Source organism: Acanthaster planci, linkage group LG01 (genome assembly GCF_054643075.1).
Source record: "Acanthaster planci isolate LZ-2023a linkage group LG01, COTS_SCS, whole genome shotgun sequence".
NCBI classification, from domain to species: Eukaryota; Metazoa; Echinodermata; class Asteroidea; order Valvatida; family Acanthasteridae; genus Acanthaster; species Acanthaster planci.
The window spans coordinates 10943687-10962388 of record NC_141777.1 but is presented as its reverse complement, the minus strand read 5'-3'; the positions used below and the strand labels follow the sequence as shown (position 1 = coordinate 10962388).

The 18702-nt window shown below is 40.9% G+C and overlaps 1 protein-coding gene across 1 annotated transcript; it reads right to left on the bottom strand.

Moving 5' to 3' along the window:
* Positions 1-8097: 8097 nt before the first annotated feature.
* On the bottom strand, positions 8098-17377 carry styx (serine/threonine/tyrosine interacting protein). The gene is made up of 10 exons (XM_087145203.1): positions 17176-17377; positions 16639-16671; positions 16023-16076; positions 15346-15443; positions 14275-14335; positions 13532-13608; positions 13003-13053; positions 12130-12202; positions 11622-11685; positions 8098-10992 (listed from the first exon to the last, which is right to left on the bottom strand). The coding sequence occupies exons 1-10, from the start codon at positions 17233-17235 to the stop codon at positions 10943-10945; spliced, it is 621 nt and encodes a 206-aa protein (XP_087001329.1). The 5' UTR covers positions 17236-17377; the 3' UTR covers positions 8098-10942.
* Between the last annotated feature and the right edge of the window lie 1325 nt (positions 17378-18702).

Genomic DNA, 18702 nt, shown 5'->3' with positions numbered 1-18702 from the left:
TACAGTCGATCTGAAAGATGCTTACTTCATGATTCCAATATATGCCCCACACCGGAAGTTTCTTCGTTTCAAGTGGGAAGGTAAACTCTTCCAGTTCCAGGTAGTTACCTTCGGGCTGATGAAACCATTGGTGTCCCTTTTCAGACACAGATCGATGAAAGTGGTAATTTATCTCGACGATCTACTACTGATCTCACATACCAAGGCAGAATGCAACAAGCAACTGACCTACATTCTCGACATGTTCAAGAACCCTGGCCTGGTCGTAAATTGGGAGAAATTGCATCTCCATCATGTCATAGATTTTCGTCAAATGACATTGAGTCTCCCGAGGCCAAAAATCGACACCCAATTGGAGAACTGCACCGGCCCAGATGGCCTAAAATCCCGTGCAATCAGCAGAGGCCCTGGCGAGTCTCATTGGAAAAATGAATACTACAGCCGAAGATGTTGTACCAGCACCAATTTTTCTAAGGGCCTTACAGGCGGATCTAATTCAGTCTGTCCGAGTAGATTCCAGTTACCAGAGTCTGGTCTCTCTGTCGGAAGAAAGTCCTCACGAGTTGCAGTGGTGGAAACATTGACACTGGAATGGCAAACCACTGGTCCTGTCACATCCTCAACTGACGATAACGCCGGATGCCTCAACTCATGGTTGGGGAGCTCATAAAAGGCATAGCAATCGTAATCGCATTCAATGGCCGAGTGGTTAAGCTGGCGAGGAGAGATAGTGGGAAGGGGGTTCGAATCCCACCCTTGCGGTTTTTAGTTTTTCACTATGTTTGCGGCATATAAAGAGCTATAAAGCATACAATTTTCCACCTTAAAGTACCAACAGTATCTTAGCCCACCGGGTAAGCTCTACTGCTGGGACCGTCCGCGAAGTCCAGGTGAGCGCCTTAGTACAGGTTCGAGACGTATGGCCGACTCGGCGGCCAGGGCTTAGGGCTTGTCTCGTTTCCTCCCTTGCATGGCCGCTCGATCCTTTTTAGGGTTAAATGGACGGGCAGGGAAGGAAGTGTGGTGGGCTGGGAACCCCGAGAACTCAGAAGAGTCCTATGTGGAAGCCGGTAACTACGATTCTAGAGAATTTCAGGAGTCCGTGCGCTTGAATGCTTGGTCAACACCGCATAACTTTTTGTGAGCTTGTTTTGTTTGTAATTGCAAACCGTTTGTCGCTATGACTCATTTCTGAAGCATTTTGTTGGCTGCAGAAATTCTGTCAAAACTTGATGGGGATTCAGGCATCAAAAGCGTTGCCGATACGCTGAAGGTATTTTGAAACACTTGAAAGGTATCACTGTCATAATACCTGCGTGATATTACATGTATTACATGACATACATGCTTGGAAAATAAAAGAAAACAAGCTAAAGTATATTGCAGGAATGAATTTCGAGTTGTCCGTTGTAATTGTTAAAGGGTAAAAAAACTTCTTCTGAAGAACCGTAGAAACGCACCAAATTTGTACTATCTGCCCGTCACTCCAAAGCCATTAAGCAGCATATTAAACACAGGACTGAGTTCGCTAAATAGAAAGTAGTAGAGAAACCTGCGCCTTGTGATGGATAGGAAACCAGAGTATACGCTTGATAGTTGTCAGCCTTCTTTACACGACAATGCACATAACGTGGTCGTTCTTGTGTGTTCTAATAAAGCATGTGAGAAACGAGGTAAAGACTAAGTGCTTGATTTACTGTTGCTTTACTCATTAAATGTCCTCAAGGATGTCTTTCAAATATTACTTTTCTGAACCGGAAGGGTATCCAGGTTATAGCTTTGAGTGGCAAAATGAAATTTCTTTCACCGAATAGGCCTAAACCAAAAGCTATTTCTGACGTTTGTGTGATAACATAACATGGCCAGAAATTTGTAACTTATTTAAAAATTCTTATTTCTTTGCTATACTTTTCAAAAGTTATGACCTTATTTCTAAGATAGTTTACTTTTCATCGTGTCGACGGAAATATTTTCGTCCGTTGCGTAAATTATCCACGTCGAGGACCTTTACAAGCCTGCTACGTTAACGTATGAAACATCTCTCTACTCAGTTCGAACTAAATGAAATAAAATTTCTTGTTCACTTTAAAAACCAACTGTAAACGAGAAAATGGTGTAATGGGGCCTATCCATTCATTTTTAGCGCTGACTTGAATTCCTAAGCCCGCACAAAGCCAACGATTAACCGCATACATTGAAAACGTAACGTTTTTGGCAGCGGAATTCACTTAGGGGCCTACTGTTTCTGCAAACTTTCGGCACCACATTGTCAGCAGCAATATTAAACGGGAGAAAAACCTCTCCAAAATAGTACAAACATTTGTGAGGCTTCAGTCCCAACAGGGTCATTCTCACCATTTGTATAGCCAAGAGAGGGACATATTCCTCTCTGGACGTTTGGGCTATTTCATGAGAAATCTTCAAAAGTACTTATTTGTAAAAAAAAAAATACATTGAGACTTCTCAGAGAAATGCTAATGTCGCCCTGAACTTAACTGAGCGTCAGTTGGAAAGTTTTACACATTAATCTACCTGAAAGGAAAGGGCAACGAGAATATTTTTTATTAAATGAAAGACAATTATGCAAACTGAAACGGGATCAACACGAATGTCGAAATTTCAAATAAGGATGTCTTCCATTTATATCTTTCTCAACAAATGTTAACATATTGCAAGCGAAAAGAAATGGCGCTTAGAGTCTTCAGTCGGTCGTCCTTTAAGAACGGAGACAGGAATCTGTGAAATCACAGTGGACTTTCCAGGTAGCAGGCCTACCGGGGCTGCTCCTACCGTCAGCTGATCAGCCTGCCAATGGACCCCTCTTGTGCTTCCTATGCTCATCCGAATGTTCTGCTGGAATGTCCATCAACCAATATTACAGATCTAACGATCCATCATGTAAGAAACTTTTTTAAATGAAATCCCTTGAAAACACTCCTCTCTGTTTTTGTCTACAAGATCTTGACATATCCTCTGCCCTTTTTAGTGCCTTTTAGGAATATTTCATCTGCTATTTACCATAACCATGAGAAAAGCTGTAAAAAATCTCAATGTAGAATATATTTCGGAAAAAAATTGCTAGAATTTTGATAAGTTTACTTTCTGAGTTCCTTTTCTTTGTTGATTCATTCTTCTGAGTACTGGGATACAATAAATCGAACAAGAACACTTTTAGAAATGTTTTCAAAGAGCAGTTCTGATATATAATTTTGCAAATAAAAATGGCTTCGCCACAACAGTGCTCTCTGCTCATGGGCGTAAATCCTGGGGGATCATTGGTAAAAATGTACATTGTACTTCAGCCACTTTTCTGAAAAAGTTGCTAGAATTTTGTTTTCAGAATTCCTTTTCTTTGTTGATTTATTCTACCGGTAGATGGGCTATCGAATAATCCTCCTCCCCATTTGTGGTTAGAAAATAGAGTATTAAAATGCCATGTGTGTTTTTACAGCAACATTTCTCTAAGATTAGGGAATCACACGAACCCGTTTCGAACCTGTTTCGAAATGAACTTCGAATCCAAACCCCAAAGCTAAGGTCAAATATATCAGTCACCAACAAATTCTTGTTCTCTAGATCCAATATCAAAGCATCTACTGAAGAGGTGCTTACCGGTTATAGTTCCTGCCATTACTCAAAATATATTCCACCTTGAAAACTGGAACTGTATACCACGTGCTCTGAAAGTTGTTCATGTGCGGCCTGTTTTGAAGAAATTTGGCCTGAATTCAAACTCCCTCCATAAGAACTACAGACCTACATCAAACCTCCCTTTGTTTCAAAGGTAACTTGAGCGTACGCGTGCTGCTCTTGGTCAGCTTACAAACATCTCAGTCAACCAGGTTCTAGACAGTCGTCAGTCTGCTTACAGAATAAATCATAGCGTTGAGACCGTTCTTGTGAGCCTGACGGATCACATCTTGCGAGAACTGGATGATGGTAAGCTGCACCACTTTGGTTCTATCATCTGTTCCTTGCTATAGTATGGTTCTTCTCGACATGACCTCGGCGTTCGATATGTAGTCCGGCATTCTACATTCATTAAACGCCTTGAAATCTCTGGTTTCACTTCACTAGCCCAAGAATGGTTTAGCTCCTACCTGGGCGATCGCTTCCAGTGTATCAACGTCGACAGCGTTAAGTCTGATCTGATACCTCTTACGTATAGGGTCCCAGTCCTCTGGACTCTGTTGGTGGCCCACTATTAGTTTTATTTTCCGTCTCAACCACTGGGAACTGAATTTTCTCTTGGGCAGACGCTATGTTTCCCCGACGAGCGATCGTTTTAGTTTTTGAGTGAGGACGTCAAGCTCTACTGTGAAATGTCTGCAATGGAATTAGGGTTAGGGTTAAGAGTGCAGCAAAACATGACGGCTTTGCTGGAAATAGAGACCGTGAAATTCTCAATCAAAGGAGTATCATTCCCACTTGTGGAGATTTTATTTTTTTCCCGACGAACGGTCGTTTTAGTTGTTTTGAGTGAGGGCGATACACCCTACTGTGAAATGCCTGCAATTGAATCAGGGTTAGGGTTAGTTTTAAGGTCAGGGGTACCAGTGCAGCAAAACATGACAGCTTTGCTGGAAAAAAAAGAGAGACTGTCCACTTCACAATCAAATGTATTGGATTTTCTTTTGTGCAGATGATGAGATTTATTCTCGACGAGCCTTCCTTTTATCTGGTTTGAGTTTGCATGTTGAGCTCTTATGTGAATGTCTACAATGGAATTAGGGTTAGGGTTAGTGTTAGTGTTACAAGTGCTGCCGAAGATGACGGCTTTGCTGGAAAAAGAGACCGTCAACTCCACAATCAAAGGTGATGTATTCTCGCGTGTGCAGATGGTGAGAGTTATTCTCGACGAGCCTTCCTTTTATTTGGTTTGAGTTTGCATGTTGAGCTCTACTCTCAATGTCTACAATGGAATTAGGGTTAGGGTTAGTGTTAGTGTTACGAGTGCTGCCGAACTTGACGGCTTTGCTGGAAAAAGAGACCGTCAACTCCACAATCAAAGATGATGTATTCCCACGTGTGAAGATGGTGAGAGTTATTCTCGACAGACCTTCTTTTTATTTGTTTTACGGTTGCATGTTGAGTTCTACTTTCAATATGCACAATGGAATTAGGGTTAGGGTTAGTGTTAGTGACACAAGTGCTGCCCAAGATGACGGCTTTGCTGGAAAAAGAGACCGCTAACTCTACAACCAAAGGTGATGTATTCTCACGTGTGCAGATGCTGAGAGTTATTCTCGACAGACCTTCTTTTTATTTGTTTTACGGTTGCATGTTGAATTCTACTGTCGATGTCTACAATGGAATTAGGGCTAGGGTTACTAGTGCAGCAAAACATAACGGCTTTGCTTGAAAAAGAAACCGTCAACTCCACAATCAAAGGTGATGAATTTTCACGTGTGCAGATGGTGAGAGTTATTCTCGAAGACCCTTCCTTTTATTTGGTTTGAGGTTGCATGTTGACCTCTTCTGTCAATGTCTACAATGGAATTAGGGTTAGTGTTAGTGTTACGAGTGCTGCCGAAGATGACAGCTTGCTGGAAAAAGAGACCGTCAACTCCACAATCAAAGGTGATGTATTCTCACATGTGCACATGGTGAGAGTTATTCTCGAGCAACCTTCTTTTTATTTGTTTTGATTTTGCATAATTGCCATTGTTTTGCGCTGCACGGCGGCCCATGTTGTGTTTGTTGCTCGTAGAGAGATCGCCAAACTGTCAGTGAACTTCGAGTTCATGCCTCGATTACCACTGCACGTCGGGTTACTGCCTCGATTTTCACCCTGCACTTAGAGTTATTGCCTCGATTTTCAACCTCCAACTGGTGCACTGTGGATCTGTCCTGAGACTTTCTTTTACCCCTGACGTCTTTGACTTACCCAAGTCGGCCTGGACCTACTCTGCTCGATTAGCAAGATTGTTAGCCATGCACGCATGCGTATTTCAATTAGTAAGATGGCAGACTGAGTTTTAGTAGAAATTGACAACTGCGTAAGGAAATCCACGCGTGGGCAAGTTTGTGTAGGGAAGCAACTTCGATGCATAACAATACACTGCACTGCACTTGAGGTTTGTTATTGTGAAGTCTTTTAGGAACAAAGGGGTGTGGCTGGGCTAAATATAGTACACTGTAACTGGGAGAGAAAGTTTCGTGACCCCAGGTCATGAGCGACCAATAGCAAAAAAGTGTGTGGCGCACAAGGCGTAGCTAGTTTTCCATAAAAAAGGGGACTGGATGTTTTAGTTGCGTGCCTCGATATATATATACATAGTATCGAAGAGTAAAACCAAAACTGGCACTGGCAGTAGCGAGTTATAGCGGAGGCTGCACCAACTACTGCCCGAATGATTGGGGGCGATAAGCACATGTAACCCAACATACTTGACTGGAATGCGAGGGGTCACAGTGGCGGTTTACTGAAATAAACAAACCGGTGATTTTGAACTGTAACTGTGTGTCCCCTATGTTTCGACTCGTCGTTCTTATTCTTTTATCGGAAGGAGTGGATCCCAACCCGATTCATCGGAATCGACCATTGCATTTCACTACAGTTGTTTTTGTACATTCAAGAATTTACCCGATTCGAACCCAATGAGCTGGAACAAATGCAACCTATAATATCAAGTTTTAGTGACTCACATTTGCAGTGGGTGGAGTTTACTGGGTTCCTGTGATATTCGGCATTCTGTGTAGGCAGGTGGGCTGTAGCGATCGTAAAGGAAGAACAGAAAAAATCAGGAGTGCAAACTTGTACTAATCGAAACTTTTGAGCAAAATATTGAGGATTTAGGCCTACAATAATTTTGATTCCCCACAAAATGGTCCTCTGGCTGTAAATTTACCAAAAGCCCTGCTCATAGGTGATTACATGTACGTTACTAAAACGTGCAAAGAAAATTTAAATGTTTGGAAGTTCGTATAGGATGTTGGCAGATTTTGTTGGTATAGGCCATTAATTTGCTTAACCCTTGGGATTGCCTCGATCACACCTTGGTCAAGAAATGGATTTTTAAAAAAGTGCTAACAGAACTAACATTCTAAGAAGTGGTTACTTAAATGGTTAAATATTCATGATTGAAACAAGCCATTCATCATGTCTTCTTTTGAAACACACTGACAATTGTACGAATCCTTTACACTGACACTTTACACTTAAAGGAGACGTAATGCACATTCATTTATTTAAAGCATGCAGAAAGAAGACGAACGGTTATTTTGAGAATGAAACCAGGTTTTACATGCAAGTTGTGAAAAACTCTTGCCAAAATGAATGTTATAGGGACTCAAGATTTTATTAGAGACTCAAATATTTTCCTCAAAAGTTTCTGGTAGAACAAGCTTGTACTTCAGCACCTTCCTTATCACGATCTGTGCAGTTCACCTGCTCGATCAGAGAATCTCGAATAACACAAACCCAGTAAACTCCACCCACTGCACACGTGAGTCACCAAAACGTGATATTATAGGTTGCATTCGTTCAGATCACTCGGATCAAATCGGGTAAAATCCTCAGAGAACTTGAATACGTAAAAAGAAACTTGCCCACACGTGGATTTCCTTACGCCATTGTTAATTACGACTAAAACCTCCACCATCTTACTAATTGAAATACGCATGCGTGCATGGCTAACCATCCTGCTTATCGAGCAGATATGTCGGGTAGGCCCGGAGAATGACGTCAGGTGAAAAACGTCTCAGGGTAGACCCACAGCGCTCCAGTTGGAGGTTGAAAATCGAGGCATACTCGCCGGGCCGTGCAGAGTGAAAATCCAGGCATGAACCCTAAGAGTAGGGTGCAAATCGAGGCATTAGCTCGAACCTCGACATTCAAGCCTCGAAACCAGAACCTTGAAAAAAAGTAACACTCAGTTTATCTTGAATAGGTAGATTTCCTCTCACAACTATGCACTCATTACCATCACAGCAAATCCTAGGCCCAGCATGACCGTCAACATCACTGGAAAAAAGGTCTAATAGATTTCACTGTGTTGATTCCACAAATATAGTAATCTATTGATTGGCGGCACATTCAGTCTTGGTCAAGATACCTGCTCGAGACTGCTGAGGAAACTGAAACTGAGTAACATGCAGTTTAACACAAACTTTTATTTTCATATTAATATTTATCTATCAACTTTTTATTTCATATTTATTCATCAAATATTACCACCAAAACCTTTAGAATATAATACCACAAAGTAAAAGCTAGGATGTCAGGACAGTAAGACTTTTGATATTTCTCTCCGAACACCACGTCAAATAAGCCCTCATCAGCCCCATTCGCTTTTGAATTTCCCCTCCCCCGATACCACAAGCTGGATTTTTTTATTATTTTTCCTTCCAAACGTGCAAAAAGCCCGGGCACAAAGTCCTCAATGTGTATAACCTCATTCCTCAAAGAGGAAAACGTAGACAGTACCCCCGCCCAGAGGTCTTGCCTCTGCATTGAAAACCCTTAGATGCACCGTCGCACACCGCACAGTTCGTGTATTAAACACTGATCTTTGTTGCGAGTTGTGTCATCTGTATTCAATTTCTTCATTCAAAACACTGTTTAGGAAAAAATCAAGAGATTTTGAATATACTAGCAAATCCATCAAATACCAATCCCAACGTTCAATAATGTAAATATCCCCAAAACACTCCAATGCACTCCAATATTCCTGTTAAAAACAAAGTGGCTATGTTTATTACATGGCCCTCCACTATAAACGGCCACACCACTTCGATGGAGAAACTCTGTACACTTCAAGGAACTGCAAAGAAAACTGGAGGTCAGCTTGGTCCAACTCATGTATTACACTGACAAGCAAAGCCACATGCCACATTCCTCTTGAGTACACTGGAGTGTACTTCTTCTATTGGACTGTGCAGTAAAATCACTCAAACTGGTAAGGCAAAGAATCCTCCAATGCACGCCAGCTGCAGTGCATTGGCAGGTATCAGTGACTTGCAGTAAATTGCTCTAGTGGCATAGAGCAAGAGTTAACATGGAATTTTAAAAAGACCGCTCACGCCGTGTTGGCTTGCTCATGTACTCAGCTCCCCATAAATGTTAATTTAGCAAATGCCAAAATCCACATGGAGGAAATAAATGTAACTCATAAAGTTTGGTTCTTAAAAAGACCGAAAATTGCATGAATTTCATTACTTACCCTTTTCCAATTGTTAACGTACAAAAGGCTCCTTGTTATTCTTTAGAAATTCCTATTGTTCCAACCGTTTTTCTACAAAAATCAATATCGAATAACATTCAAAAATTCTATTTTTCAACCATTGCAAAGATAAATAAGATACACATCACAACTTTCGAAAAACATTGTCTAAATACATCATTTTGAAACAAAATATATGAACGAACCATGTCAGTTTGTAACAAATGTAATAAATACTTCTAATCTGCATAAAATTTACAACATGAAAACTCAGCTGTACTTCAATAATATTTACAATGTCTTGATTAAAATCAGATATTAGGTCTAACTTGACTCTGTGTAAGCACATTAGATCTGTTTTGTAGTAGTTTCACATCCCCGCATGCGTGTCACTGGGATTGTCTGGGCGGGGGCACTTTTCCAGTGCAGCCACCGTGACATTTTGGGAGGGGGGGAAAGCACTCATCAGAAACAAACTGATTATCAACTGTGGAAGGGGTCAATTGGTATTTTCAAGCAAACCGGTGATTTTATCCTGTTAGTTCATTTCTTTTTCCTTCTTTTTCGAGGGGGGGGTAGGGATGGGGGAGAGGTTGCCAAGTCTACTTGCAACACCCAATTGGAATATTCTCGGTGACGTACATGTAACTGGTTGCTGGCAGACTTGAAAGGGAAAAATGCAATTCCCTGTAATTCATTGCTTTTTACCCACAAACCCTCGCATACTGATTAATTGCTTGTGACAAGTATGGGGAAACTTGGGAAACTCTCCAAGCCAAAAAGATTTTTTAAAAAGTTCATAAAAATATGAAGCAATATCATGGAAACAATTGGCACTTGAATGAACTAAAACTGTACCCGACTTTACCTGCTATTATAAAACTGTGTACGGTTAAAAGAAAATTATCCCCAAAAGGTACAATTTTTCAAAAGAACCGGTCTCTGGACTCCCCTAGCTGATCCAAAGCATTGTTTTATAAATTGTTTTAGTTCCCAAGTTAAGCATCAGTTGCCGTGACAAATTGCTTATGCAAATCATATTCTGTAGTTCCTGGAACCTGTGTCACCAATAGTCCTTTTTTTTGTACAATATTTTCAGCTCTTGGAGCAGAGAAGTAGCAAGGAAGATAAGAGAGCAGAAAAGTAGGCAATAATGGAAAGATATACTCTGTGGAAGAATGCTGTTGTAACAAATACTTTACCAGTATTTATGAACACCGAAAGCCGAGTCCTACATTCACACACTGCACTGGCATATTGCATTCTGCACCACCTCATGTGGTACATACCCCACCTGCCAATTTCCATCTACAGAAATCATTTACCACAAATATACCATATATCACAAACACATTTGTGGTGCCTTACAATGGCAACATGGGTGTTTGGAAAAAAAGTGAACCATCTTGAACAAAATCGTTAGAAATTTATAAATTTCAAAGCTCGTTTGAAATCTATTTACCATAAGGAATTTACGAATGGGAATACATGTACTGGTCTCAGACATTTGTTTAAGACTAGCCGAGCACATAATTATCTGTTCCCTTGTCACAGGTTGTCTGCCACAGCCAGGTGTAATGTGAACAAAAATTTGACATTATTAAATCTCTCAAATGCCTCCTCCCAAACATACTGTACGACGATTGAACAACGGCAAAGTGTCCAAAGGCCCATTTCACCATCCATTTTCTCATACAGTGCTAACATCCGGGTTGGCAAGATCCGCGTAGTTCAAAGCAGTCCAAAAATAGTCTATTTACAAATATGAGGTCACATGATCAGCTGTCATCCATTTCATAGTCGACGTCTTCGTGCGACCTTTTTCGACCTGTCAAACAAAATGTCAGGACAGTTATTACATTGAGAAATAAACGCTGCCTCGACCATCAACCGCCTCTCGGGGGTCAGGAAGGTTTCATTGTATCTTATATATTACATGGCTAGAGGAAAAAAATACAAGGGACTAATTTCCCTTGAGGGGGGCACTTGACACTTACTGTTCTGTATAAATTTCACAACAAACTCTCATACACCACAGATTTTTTTCCCATTTTTGCCATTTTCTTTCACAAATATGTGCCCCCAAAATTTACAAATAATAGAACAGAACAGTACCAGCCGGCGTATGTGCTTGGGGCCACCTTAGTCGTCAGATTAGGTCTGCAGTAGCACCATGCAAAAATTTCTCTTTTGTGAGTATGTGTGGTTCTGAAAACAAGCAGGGGTGCATGTACTCAACATTTTGGACAGCATGCCCTGTCCGTCGTCAGGCAGTCCTGACAATGGACTTTGGCAGATTTTGTCCTTCAGTTATGAATGTTTCAAATGTTCATAAGTACTTTGGGGATGGGGGAACAGAAAACCGACTTTTTAATATCCATGACTATGCATAGTGAATTACATTTCCAACTCAAATCCCAGTATATAAGAATTTGCACTGCTTACAGTGCCACCAACCTGATGTTGCTGACCTTTCTTGTGATCTCATCTGTAACCTTGCAGTGAAAATTGGCTCATATTCCTAAAGAAAAAAGGAATAAGCAACAGTGACGATTTCCGTTTTGTTGGTTTGTTACTTCTTCGATCTTCAATTTCAACATGCCAAATTTCACCTTTACCATTGCATATTTTCCACTATTTTGTTTTCCGTCACTTATGCTTCACAGATACATGCATTTCGTGTGAGCTCAACATTTTGATTTCAATAATTGATTCAATTTTTGTTTGGATATTTTGGTAGTCAACATTGATATTAAGGTATCAGCAACAAAAGAAGGTACTTTTCATAGGAGTACAGCTTTGCAGCAGAGCTAAGGACCAATTTAGACTTTGCTGTTACCTGTAGGGCTCCAGGAGTTACAGTTTTATCATAATGTCACTGAATTAAAATATTGTCAGAGGCCTCAGCCAATACATGTGGCAGCTTAGATGTGTGGGTCTGGGCATCTCTGGGAAGGGAACTTACTGCAAGTTGTCTCATGAATCCTTCATTGGGGCTGATGCAAAACCGTCTCTGCTGTACATATCGCAGGGCCTCCCTGTTTCAAATTAATTGGAAAAAAAAATTACATGTTGTATAACTGCATTCATATTTTAATAAAACTGAAAGAAACAAAAGCTTTTTTCTGAGACACGTTCAGGTCATGCATACCACATCCAATCCCCAGGATCATTCAATTACAAAGTGTCTATGATGCATGTGTCATTCATTCACCTCCCTCCTACTAGCTTTAGTGAGCAGTTTAACAATCATTTCAAGATGTATGTTGTGTCAGGGAGATGCTAATTCCAGTGTTGTAGTCAAGACCAACACAAGACCAGACACAAGACCAGTTGCAAGTAACAGGATGAACAAAGACAAAGGAATGTTTTTGTTGCAATTCGTTTGAATAACTTGTGGATTGAATTCAGACTGGAGGTCTTGTGTTGGTCTTGTGAAGGTCTAAAGTGGTCTCGACTACAACACTGGCTAATTCCAATTATGGATTTTGTTACATCTGTCTTAGACCAGCCAGTCCACCCCGGCAAACCTGCAGGTCCAGTTGTCATCTGCATCAGTAAGCAGGAGGTTGTGGGTTCAAGTCCCCCCTGAGTAAGCTTGTGAATTTTTCACAAACTCTCCAACAAACACTGAGTATACAGTGTTCATTAATATGCATCAGTGTCAGGGCAAAACCCATAGATAGCATTAGTCAAACAATATTAAACAAATGTCTGAGCACATTTGCATCAACTGAAGGCCATCAAGTACAGTCATTCTCAAATGATTCTGTCTTTGGAATTTTAGCCCTATCCACTCTGTAATAAAATACACCAATAGTGAGCAGAACCAACTTACTTGAATGCCAATCCATACGTTTCCATTACATAAGCTATGACGAGTGCAGCACTAAATAAATTGAATGAAACAAGGGAAAGAAGAAAAATGGTTGACTTGGAGTGACTGAACATCTACTCAAGAAATCATCACCCATAAAATGCCGTTCATGAAAGGCTGGATGCAGCCAGATCTAATATGATTTCATTCATTTAATAGATCCAATTTGAACACTGAACAGAGCTAGGGCTGTCCTCCCCCACAAGAAACCACTAAACACAAGAAACAATACAACTTGTTCTTCAAAATGCTAGCTCGCTACATGTATACGCAAGGAATTAATTATCAACTTTAGATAAGCATTGAAACTTTAAAAGCATGCATGTATTTACGGTGCATGGGCCTATACACTGGCTGTGCATGGTTTCCTGAACTCATTTCTTGAACCTGTGCAAATGTCATTCATCTGGGAATCATATTTAAGTTGGATGGTGGGCCAAAAACTGAAAAGAGCCTTTCCAATGGCTGGGCGTCACCCATGACACAGTACCTTCTTGACATTCCTGCATTTCCATGAACAAGTGTCTTGCCGCCAAAAAGGTTACTTTTATCAATGAATTCTTTGACCTGTAAATGATTCCAAACAGTGTGAAGCACAATTTAAGACAAGCAACCACGGGGCTCTTTGTCAAAAACACACTATTTTCGGAGACAGAAAACTGAAGGGTATGAAAGTTTCACCGGCTAAAAGTATTTCATTAAAAAAGACAGTTCTGTAATATTTCAGTCCAAATTTGGCATTTGGGCTACCGATGAGTTAAATATTCCCTTTCAACATATATTCCAGTTTTTCACAGCTAAACTGAAATGACTGATGTATGCAGTCGTAACCTAAGATGTTTGGAATAAAATACTGGCCCTCTTTCGGTTACAATTATAGGCAGTCTCCTGGTTTGGGTTTGATCATGGGCAATAATAAAATTATACCACATACAGGTATTGTGTATACGTTGACCAAACTCACAATCCATCAGGAACAAGGGCAAAGTTATACTTTTATGGATACCAAAGTCGGAGATCTCTCACAATTCTTTTTCTGTCGTATTTCAGGTGGTTTGAAACACTGGGTTCGTCTACTTTCTACCCACTTTTTCTCTGATTGCCTCAGTTTTAAAAGTGAAGAGTGTCCATTTTCTCTGGTGGTTGTTTTTCTCACAAGATTCCAATGAGAAGCGATGAGACGGATACTTGAATTGTACTGTGTAGTAAAAATGATCGTCTAGAATTCTGTACCTTTGGAAAGTGGGAGATGATGTTTTCGCTGGCACTATCTGCAACATTCAATACCAAATACCTGTTGGGAAAGAAAGTAAGTTATGAATACGTTAAGCCAAGTTGATATTCGGCTTCGATTACTATAACTCACAAGGTGAACCAGGGTGTCAAATGTACTTGTTATACCTCTGTTCTGAATACTGTATTTTCATTAGCCCAGAACAATCACTTAACCCCTTGACGACGGGAATTTCTTTCCGAAAGCCCACTCCAAGAATTCCAGCCTCGCTTGGCTACGAAGGCCACCTGCCAAACCGCAAATTCTCGGTTTGTGGCCCTGTGTGCTCTGCAGGCTTTGAATTACACGGTGAAAAGGCTGATTGTTCGGTGGCATGCGGCTCTACTCACGCTTCCACATTCCCGTTGCCTCTTTTCAAAGTGGGGACTATTGTGAAGCTGGTGATTATGATGCATATTCAGGCTTTTCATTTCTGGGCTACACACAAAGGCCAATCACCATATATACAAGAGCCAGGGTCTGCCTTCTTTCACCGTATTTGCTCAAGCGTGGGCCGAGAGTAATAGCTGAAAAGTGGGCTGAGGATCTCCATTTTTACGGCGTTTCTAGCCGCGTCCCGGCGAGAAGGGATTAACAGGGTGACAAAAATGCATGTCACACTCACCACCTCACATCACATCACGATATCATAGATTTATTCCCACCCTACAGTCCATACCAGAGACACAGACATAAAAATCAAGACAGAGCAAAAAAAAATGGCCTGCTGTGAGTGGGACCTAATGTTTTAGTATCCTCATCAGGGAAGCGTAGCACCCGAGGTGAAGTCTCAGGTTCTATGATTCCCTCCAGTGTTAAAACATCATGTCCCATGTCACAGCAGTCACATGTTAGTACATATGTACATGTACACAGAATACAAAAGCCAGGGAACAGGGTAACAGTTTGATTCTGTGTCAGATGTGATGACATTGGCCTGCATGCACATGTTGTGGCTAAATCATGTATTCAAAATACATTCTGTATGTTGGCACAAAGAATACATGTAAACACAGTACATCACCACTCACTCAAAGTGCTCTGGAAAGTTGGGCTTGATAAAGAGTGCTTCAATGTCTTGTCGAATGCAGACTATGTGAGTGATACCATGGTCCAGCAAGACTTGCAACTGGTGGATGAAAGACACAAGTGGGCATAATTATCCAGTGAATCTGGTAAAACAAGAGTTTCTCTTGGGGATGTTTTCTGTAAGTCAATACTGACACAATATTAACTACAAAGAACATCAACCACAGCCCATATATGGTGTGCGAAAACAATCATGGTTGAAGGGATGAGCAAGGGCTGGGGATGAGATCTGAAGGTTTGCATGGTGGGGGAAGCCATATGGAGTATCTTGCGGTACTTTTGATGGGGGAAGAATTTGGCCAAAATACAAACCTTGGGTCTGATTGGAGTTGAACGTTATATGCTTCAAAGCAAGTACATAGTCATGCTATAACATACATGTGGTTACAGTTGAGATCTCACTTGCTCAGTTACCCTAGGCAATGCTGGTTTCCCACATATATATGATGTACATGTAAGAGAGGCAGGAGGCAGAATTTGATCACTTGTTACTCAACCAAAATCATGGTCTGACTTGGGTTGATACTACAATGTATGCTGCAAACATAGTTGGTACGTCATCTTATCATCATAAGCGATTGTGACGGGTACAGCTAATGAGGGAAGGTTAGTCACTTACTTGGCTTTTTGTCGCAGCAGCGTACGGCCCAAGAAACAAACCTGGCACAATCTCCTGCAGAATGGACAGGTTCAGATAATGTTTTTGCTTTTGAGTAAGTTGAAATTGATGACCCTGCCTTGAAGGACCTGGGATTGATCAGTAGATCTCCGATAACTACCTAGAAACTTCAGCACGGAATACATTTCTGACTGAATCCTGACATATTAAAAAGAGGGGCAAACGTGACAAGGAAATGCACGTGTGTATACATAAGTTTTTCTGAACACTGGGAAACAAATTCAAATCTGTCCAAAACTTCCATCTGGAGCAGCAGTCTAATACAGTCTAATACAGAATGTACATGTATGTATATTTTTTGAAAGAGTTCCATACACTAATTTTCCTTCCTGCAGTGGTATATTAGACATCAGTGTATTATATCCTACAATGTCAAATTCTGCAAGGAAAATATTAAAACATTTAATTAGAAAATACTTAGAGTTTTTCAGACCACTGGCAGAAAGTTTGTGCACACAATGTCACGTGATGTTTGTACACTGTACATGTACGGAACTCTTTCCTTCTCATTCCTGATTTCTTCCATCAAAGAGTTCCTTATGCACACATAGCATACCTGCATTTCTCTCCTTGCACTGTACACCCAGTCCTGTTGCCAAAAAAGAGAATAATTGAAGTAAATATCTCCACTGAAGAACAAAAATCAAATCCAATTATTAACCATGTTAACTCTGGCCTTACACACTCAAAATACCTACGCCTACCTACACAATGTGAAATGCACGTGGCAAATACACAAGTTGGGACACGCACTACAGTTGGGGTGTAGCCTAGTTGGGGTGTAACAGATTCAATGACAATTAATACGACACTGGTCATATACTCATGACACTGGGGTAACACTGAGATATCACATGCAAAAGCAGGTAGGCTACATCATATTTCCATGATCGTGACAACGGCATATGAATTATGACGATCGTAGGTCTAGTAAATTTTGAAGTCGAACTGAGGTACGAAGATAGCCTCTGTTACTGTTAGATGTCGACTGTACTAACTAGTAACAGAGTTAAGCCTACCAGAAAGCACCTTAATGCTAAACCATGGTTAAACATGTTAAATCTGGCATTTCCACAACAAAAACAAAACCCACCACTTCGTCTTCATGAATCGAGGGGATCTCAGGAAACTTTATATCTGTCAAATTCTCCATTATTCGCTGATATTTTACCCAACAAAAGACCTTTTCAGCCTAAAACGTCAAGGATTATCCCGTATTTTTCATGTTGCAAATCAACACCACATGCGGTGGATCGTGGACCTACCGATGAAATTATTTTATTTGTTATTTTGTTTTTATTTTACAAATCGTCAGGAGCGCTGAAGGTCGTCATGCACATATCGCCTAGAAAAGCTTCTGGTTGCCAAACCAATCTTTCAACAGGGCGCCACCATGTGCTGATACAGGTGCAGTGGGATGGGCGTATGACAGGGTTGCAGTACGGTCGGATCGCTGTAATTCACTGCCGAATCGACAACGTTTGGTGAGAAATCCCCCTCCCCAAACTAAAAAATATCAACAAAAATAATAACGTTTCAAGGCGTTGAAGACACACATCAAATCAAAGTTCAATCCTTATTTTTTCTGGTTCTTTTCCAAATTAAGTGGGTAGACCGATGACTTTTAACTCCAAAGATGATCACTTCTTGAAACAATCTTGAAACCGCAATTCTATATATTGGTGCCTACACTCCATTGTAAATAAGAGCCATTTGGAGGAACTTTGTTCACATTTTTCAGACACTCAAGCTTCTATTGAACAAACCATCCAAATCAGGGGCGGATCCGAAAATTTTCCGGGGGATGTCAGGCCCCTCAGACTGTTTTCAGGTCCGTCCAGGCGGACACATCATGAACCTACAAAAACATTTTGTGACATTGTTATTGATGTACAAACAACAACACTTACCGCATTTCATCATTTTTGTTATTACAATAATGATTTGTGTTTGTTATCTATGTCTAATGTGGGTGTCAGAGCAGGGAGGTGACCCCCGCTCCCCGCATCCCAGAGGGGGATGGGGGCATTATTAACCCCTCCATACACACCCCCTCCACGAGCACACCCATGGTGGTGAGAAAAAAATTAAAGCGGATTGTGAAGAATCCGCTTTAATTCGGACTTCCCCTCAGCCAAAATTAGTAATCCAAGAGGAAGAACTATAAAAAGCCATTCTGCATGTTGAATACAAATTTAAGCCATTGCCCACCCTAGCCTGCAACCGTACTAGTCAACTAGCGTGTCTAGTTCGGACCGTATATAATAAAGTCTGTTTTCCCGCAGTCTAGTTCTTGCTGCGGGGGATGCTAGACTGCATTGTTTTCCTATGGAGGAAAAGAAAAGTTTGAGGGAATCAAAATGATACCTGATTTCCAATATCAAAAAAAGGTTCCCACAGACTAGGTAACATCAGTGGGAAAGCCGAACTCCCCCAAAAATACCACCACTTCCTCGAGGAAACCACGAACGGATCGTAACCAAATAGTTAGGAAGGATTCGTTCTCGACGGCCAAAAGGTTTGGAATTTAATTCACCAAACTTTTTCTATCTGTTGAGAGTACGGCTGTCGTTTTGGGGCTTTCATTTGCTTTGAGAGGGAACGGAAATGGTAAAATTTC